Source organism: Arachis ipaensis, chromosome B01 (genome assembly GCF_000816755.2).
Source record: "Arachis ipaensis cultivar K30076 chromosome B01, Araip1.1, whole genome shotgun sequence".
NCBI classification, from domain to species: Eukaryota; Viridiplantae; Streptophyta; class Magnoliopsida; order Fabales; family Fabaceae; genus Arachis; species Arachis ipaensis.
This window is the reverse complement of record NC_029785.2, coordinates 133709371-133716631: the sequence shown is the minus strand read 5'-3', so window position 1 is coordinate 133716631 and position 7261 is coordinate 133709371. Positions and strand designations below refer to the sequence as shown.

Genomic DNA, 7261 nt, shown 5'->3' with positions numbered 1-7261 from the left:
CTTTGGAGATGAATCTTTCCATCTCCCATGACTCGGATGTGGAAGCTCTTGTCTTCCCTTTCCCTCTTCTAGAGGATTCTCTGGTCTTAGATGCCATCAATGGTAATGGAAAAACAAAAAAGCTAAAAGAAAACATAAAAATAAGAATTAGATAAACATTGGGTTGCCTCCCAACAAGCGCTTCTTTAATGTCAATAGCTTGACAGTGGGCTCTCATGGAGCCTCACAGATGTGCAGAGCTTTGTTGAGACTCTCCAACACCAAACTTAGAGTTTGACTGTGGGGGTTCTGGTTGACTCTGCTTTGAGAGAAGCTTTTCATGCTTCCTCTCCATGGTTGCAGAGGGAGATCCTTGAGTTTTAAATACAAGGGAGTTCTCATTCCATTGAAGGACTATTTCACCTCTTGTCAACATCAATCACAGCTCTTGCTGTGGCCAGGAAAGGTCTTCCTAGGATGATGGATTCATCCTCTTCCTTTCCAGTGTCCAGGACTATGAAATCAGTAGGTATGTAAAGGCCCTCAACCTTTACTAATACATCTTCTACTTGTCCATAAGCCTGTCTGCTTGAGCTGTCTGCCATCTCTAAATTTTTGAAAAAGTCAACTCAAATTTTCGAATTTGATGAGAGAAAAAGGGAAAGATATTTTTTTTTATTTTTGAAATTTTATGATGAGAGAGAAAAACACAAAAAAATGCAATGCATGAAATTTTTAGATCAAAACATGTGATGCATGTAAGAATGCTATGAATGTCAAGATGAACACCAAGAACACTATGAAGATCATGATGAACATCAAGACACAATTTTGAAAAATTTTTAATGCAAAGAAAACATGCAAGACACTAAACTTAGAATTCTTTAATGCTTAGGCACTAAGAATTCAAGAATGCATATGATAAACATGATAAGACACAAAACAAAAAATCATCAAGATCAAACAAGAAGACTTACCAAGAACAACTTGCAGATCATGAAGAACACTATGAATGCATGATATTTTCGAAAAAATGCAAGATGCATATGCAAGTGACACCAAACTTATGATATGACTCAAGACTCAAACAAGAAACACAAAATATTTTTGATTTTTATAATTTTCTAATTTTTTTGGATTTTTATTTTATATTTTTCGCATATTAAAAGAAAAAAAAACAAGGATTCCAAAAATTTTTTAATATGAATTCCAGGAATCTTGCCATGTTAGTCTAAAGCTTCAGTCCAGGAATTAGACATGGCTCACTAGCCAGCCAAGCTTTCAATGAAAGCTCCAGTCCAAAGCACTAGACATGGCCAATGGCCAGCCAAGCTTTAGTCTTTAACACGAGAGTATATTGATCTTGATAACAAATTGCAAGCCTCAGTCCAAATAAATTTAGACATGGCTTTACAGCCAGCCAGACTTCAACATGCTTCATGAAACACTAGAATTCATTCTTAAAAATTTTGAATAAAAAATTTTTGAAAACATTTTTATTATTTTCGAAAACAGATGAGAAAATTTTAGAAATATTTTTGAAAATTTTTTGAAAATAAAATAAAAAGAAAATTTCCTAATCTGAGCAACAAGATGAACCGTCAGTTGTCCAAACTCGAACAATCCCCGGCAACGGCGCCAAAAACTTGGTGCTGTTGCCGGATCAAAAGGGAATCTGGCACTGATGTTACTGGACCAAAAGCTTGCCGAAAACTCAAACAATCCCCGGCAAAGTAAGAGGTCCTATTTATAATAAACTAGCTACTAGGGTTTACATGAGTAAGTAATTGATGCATAAATCCACTTCCGGGGCGCACTTGGTGTGTGTTTAGGCTGAGCTTAAGTGTTCCACGTGCAGAGGCCATTTGTGGAGTTGAACGCCAGTTTTTGTGCCAGTTTGGGCGTTCAACTCTGGTTTTGGATCCTTTTCTGGCGCTGGACACCAGATTTGGGTAGAAAGCTAGCGTTGAACGCCAGTTTACATCGTCAATTCTTGGCCAAAGTATGAACTATTATATATTGCTGGAAAGCCCTGGATGTCTACTTTCCAACGCAATTGGAAGCGCGCCATTTCGAGTTCTGTAGCTCCAGAAAATTCACTTTGAGTGCAGAGAGGTCAGAATCCAACAGCATCAGCAGTCCTTCTTCAACCTCTGAATCTGATTTTTGCTCAAGTCCCTCAATTTCAGCCAGAAAATACCTGAAATCACAGAAAAACACACAAACTCATAGTAAAGTCCAGAAATGTGAATTTAACATAAAAACTAATGAAAACATCCCTAAAAGTAACTAGATCCTACTAAAAACATACTAAAAACAATGCCAAAAAGCGTATAAATTATCCGCTCATCACTCACCCTTGAACTCTCAGTTGCACTTATGGTATTGGATTAATATAATTTAAATTCAAATTAAGACTTTAATTTTCCTTCTTGAATTATCTAATATAAATTATTAGATATGCGAAATGTTAACTTCTGTCAACTTTTTTTGTCATTTGCTCTAATCTTCGGTGTCTCTGTCAATTTAGATACAGACTTCTTGCTTCTACAACCCTTGAATTTTTTGTAATAGAATAATAAGAAATAATATAAGCACTACGAGAATAATATGTTACAAATTTGAATTGAAATGACAATAAATTTGATAGATGGTATAACATGGACAAGTGCTTACTTTAAAAATTATTGTTATTATGCACGGATGTATTTTCTACTGATTTTGTATTCTAAGAGGGAGTCTGTTTATTGGCATCACATTTTTCAACCTGCTAAAAAAAATTTAAAAAATTGCTCAAAATATAGCATTATTTAATAGTTCTGCGAAAGACACTAAAATAATAGGTAAGCATAAAGTAACTAATTAAGCAAGGCATTATATTAATACCACTGGTTCATCTTTAGCATTTGAGTATTCGGCGGGGGAGTCCTCCTTGGCGAGTAATGGACATGTCCTAACGAAATGCCTGCTTGACTTACAATGCGAACATCTTCGCCTCTTTTGGCCTTTTGGAACCTTACTTGGAGCCCCTTTTGACTTCACAACAGCTGGATCACCTATTAGTGCTGACGTGGGGGAAAGCCTTGCTTGTGCATCACCTTTATTTTGCACCTTCAAAATTAGCTTAAGTAACTCACCTGAGATTTCCCTATAGTCGGCTGAATTTTTGGAAAAAATATCACAAAGCTTCCAACAAATAGATGCCATTGCACCGCATCTAAGTGTGGGCACTATATCATCAGCGGTGTCTTGCTCGCCAATTGAGCATATAAAATCACTCTTTGCATCTCTTGTCCATCTTTTCAGGATAAGAGATGTAGGGACGCATTTTGCATTGCGATGCTTCAAGACCCCAAAGATGTGGGAGCACGGTAATCTACGAATCTCAAATAGCCTGCACTCACATGCAAACAGGTCCTTGTCTTTATTGTAAGATACTTTAAATTTTCATTGCTGATTAAAATACTCACTCGTGTTGTACTCAACAATGTCTCCACTGTTTGGGCATTCAGTCACATTTAAGGCACCTGCTGCTTCTATCTCATCTTTCACAAGTTTAAAAATATTTCTAGTATAAAGTTCAGCAGCTTGTTTCTCAAAACTTTTCAAGCACGTAGTCAAAATAGGAAACTTATAAAAGGTTTCAAAGTCAGCAGTAAGATGGTTGTTTCGGTAATGCCTTAGTACTTCACTAAATTTATGCATGAATTCAAGGAGACTGGTTTTACTGTCAACATAGTTCTTCAATAATGAATGAATTCCCTCACACTGTGATGTAGTTCTTATGCGGCCAAAGAAGTGCTCCCTCAAATATGCGGTAACCCACTTTATTCTGCCATTATAAATGCCCTGGACCCATTCATTCTTGGCAAGTCCGTATTTGGATATGATCTTGTTCCATCTCTATTCAAATATTTGTACGGTAAACTGTCCATACAATAATACACTAAAATTGTCCCAAAAATGCTTGTTTTTTATATTTTGTATCGCATTACGATGGAGATGCCATGCACAAAGGCGGTGTGGTATACCAGGAAATACTTCTAAGATAGCCTCTCTCATAGCACGGTCTCCGTCTGTCACAACACCTCCGGGTAGTTTTCCTGACATGATTTCCGAAAATTCCTTCAGTGCGCACTTTTAAAGTTTCGGACCTTTCATTTGAGAGCAGAGCACATCCAAATATAGTTGTCTGGCCATGGTGGTTGGTCCCTGAAAATATGACTAAGGGCTTGTTGTATACATTTTTCTTGTAAGTGGTGTCAAAAGCCAGTACATCGCCAAAACATTCGTAATCAATAACGCTTTCTCCATCAGCCCACACCAAATTATCCAACCTACCATCCTTTAAGGTAAACTTTCCTAGAAATAACGGGTCACTATCTGCCTTAGAAAACAGATAGGCCAACACAGCAAAGGCATCACCATCTTTTACTTTGCCACGCCTAGTCTTACTAATGTGGTTATGTAAGTCTTTGCTGGTAAAACCCACTTTATCATATCCACCTTTTTGGAAAACTATGTAACTCATTATGTGGCAAGTTTTAACACCACATGCTCGCAAGCTGTCTGCTTGTGTTTTATCGGCCTCATCAAGCCCACGATTCGCGGCAATAAGATTTCTGTACTTAGGTGGACACAGTGAATGATTGTGTTCACTCTCAAAGACACTGACTTTCCACTTACCCGTTCTATAGTGACGAATGAACCGAATCCTCGCCTTGCAGTTGACACGAGTAATTGTCCTATACTTCCTTTGTCGATTGTCCCTTTTAAGGTGCTTCCAATGTCTTTCTCTTGCTTTATGGCAAACCAACTGTCTTGTATTAATGTTGCCATTAGCATCCACCGTCTTCAAGTCTTTTCGGGACACAAATCCATAGCACTTGGCATATTTGGGTAGGGTGAATGGGTGGGTGACTAATTGGGTAGGATTCCTTTCAGCATGCAAACACAAAACGCAGCGTTTTGGGTAAAATTTAGAAAACCGACCGGGTCATGGTTCGGTTCGACCTACTTGGTGTACTCTTTTTTAAGAGTGTCTTTTGCTCCTCAGTTAGAGATTTGTGTGAGGTCCCTGGTGGAGTTTTTTTATTTTTTGAAAAGTTGTCTTTAATGGAGGCAGACTTCACACCAACCTTATTTTTAGACAAATGTGAATTCCAGACAATTCTTCTTTTGGTCGTATATATCTTCTTATCACGTACACTTGTTTATTTTGATGCCTTTTTATTTGTACTAGAGTCAGACTGATGATGTTGTGTAGACTTTAGCAGTTTAAGAATTTCATCTGTATCTCTTGGATTAGTAGATTGTAAAGGATATAAGAGAGTAGGAGGCTGAAAATTTGTGACAGTTGGACCTACGATAAATGATGGTGAAAATATGTTGTATAGTGATGGATGCATGGTTGTCGGATATTGGTTAGAATATACTGCAGCAGTATAAAAACCGGGGTACATAGAATACAAAAATTGGGGTATGTGAGGTATATGGTTCAAGTACGAATAATGTAAGAGTTGGTTATCAATAGCATTAATGCTAACATCTCTTGTGTCTTTCTTGTTTTTGCTATGTTGAGGTGATCCGAATGATTCTCACTATGTGATAATAAATACATAATATTTAATAATAAATATATAATATTTTCAAAATTATATATTATTGTAAATTTATTATTTTTATGTCGAAATTATTCATAATAGATATTATTATTTAAATTTATTATTCAACGTGATAATAAATATGTAATATTTTTAAGTTACTGAAAATTTATTTTGTTTATTAAAACATGATTTAAAATAGATATTATTCATTTAGCTTATTTTAACTTATAACTCTACGTAATACTAGCATTTAAATTTGTAATATTGATTTAGATATAATATTAATTTTGACGAAATATATGATTTACTTATAAATAATATAATTGATGTGATTTATGTTGATTATAAACTAATTAGATTGTCAATAATTAGAATGAATTTGCATTTAATATAGATTTAGCGTAAATTGATATATAATAACAATTCTCTTTTATCATTGTTATGTATTTTTATTCTCAAACACATAACACTACAAGCTAATTACAATGGTAAAAACGCGAAGAAATAATCGAGCTACTTCTGTTGAGGCAAGTTCTATTCCTAACATGAAGATCTGTCAAGAACCAACTGAAATTCTGAACAAGTACGTACTATTTTTTTTTGCTTTCTTGTATTATAAATTTATTCTGAATGGTCTTTTATAATTTGTTAATAATGAGTATATTTATTCACATCTTTGATTAAAAGAATAAAATAGAAATTATGTTGATTCTTTTAGAAAAAAAAAAGATGCTTCCAATGCTCACTGTTCACTGCTAAATTTTCTTTCTTCTCTTTTTCTTTTCTGTTTCATTCCTTTTTCTCACTGATTTTCTGGAAAAATTTTCTCTCACTGCTAATTTCCTTCGCTCTCTACTTTTCCAGCGATAGAGGAGGAAGTAAAAGAGTATAAGGACGAAATTTCTCTGCTTCTACGGAAACTCTTTCTCTTCACTTCACGTCACTTCTCTTCCCTTTAATCTTCCGTGATCAACACGAACTCTTTCTTCTTCATTCAAACAACAAGCACCACTCTTAATAATATTCCTAATCCAAGAAAACCTTCTAGCATAACAACAATATTCTCTCTTTATTCTTCTTTTTCAACAAAAGGTACTTTCTTTCTTCTTTTATTAATTTTTTTTTTAATTTTTCTTACTTCTCATGTACCTTCACCTTTTTCCTTTTTTTAAGGAATAGTAAAAAGACAAAATTTCTCTGTTTTTATGATTTTTAAGTATATAGTTGACTCAAATTTTGTTCTTTTTTTTCTTCTCATTTTTGAAGTTATTTTTGTGTTTGATCGGTTAGCTTTGGTGCATAAGCTTATTCTGGTGATAACGAACTATGTTACTATAATTTGGGGCTTAGTGGTGGTGGGGGCATAATTTGAGAGTAACTGTAGTTTTTTTTTATTATTTTTTAAAAATTTTTTGGGGTCAAGTTGAAGAATTTTGACTTTGCAATTTTTATTTTTTGACCATAAGTTGACTATGTAGATTGTAGTAGGGGTGTTGAAAACCGATCCGGACCGAACTAAACTGATGGACCGAACCGAAATAATAAAAAACCGAAAAAACCGAAAAAAATTTGTTTTGCTGTTTTTTGTACGGTTCGGTTCGGTTTTCGGTTTTGACTTTGAAAACCCTAACCGAACCGAACCGAACCGGTAAGGAAAAAACTCTAAACATTACTAA

At 34.9% G+C, this 7261-nt stretch overlaps 1 protein-coding gene across 1 annotated transcript; it reads right to left on the bottom strand.

Moving 5' to 3' along the window:
• LOC107615270 (protein FAR1-RELATED SEQUENCE 5-like) lies at positions 2854–4818 on the bottom strand. The gene is made up of 4 exons (XM_016317362.1): positions 4666–4818; positions 4088–4606; positions 3461–3882; positions 2854–3373 (listed from the first exon to the last, which is right to left on the bottom strand). The coding sequence occupies exons 1-4, from the start codon at positions 4816–4818 to the stop codon at positions 2854–2856; spliced, it is 1614 nt and encodes a 537-aa protein (XP_016172848.1).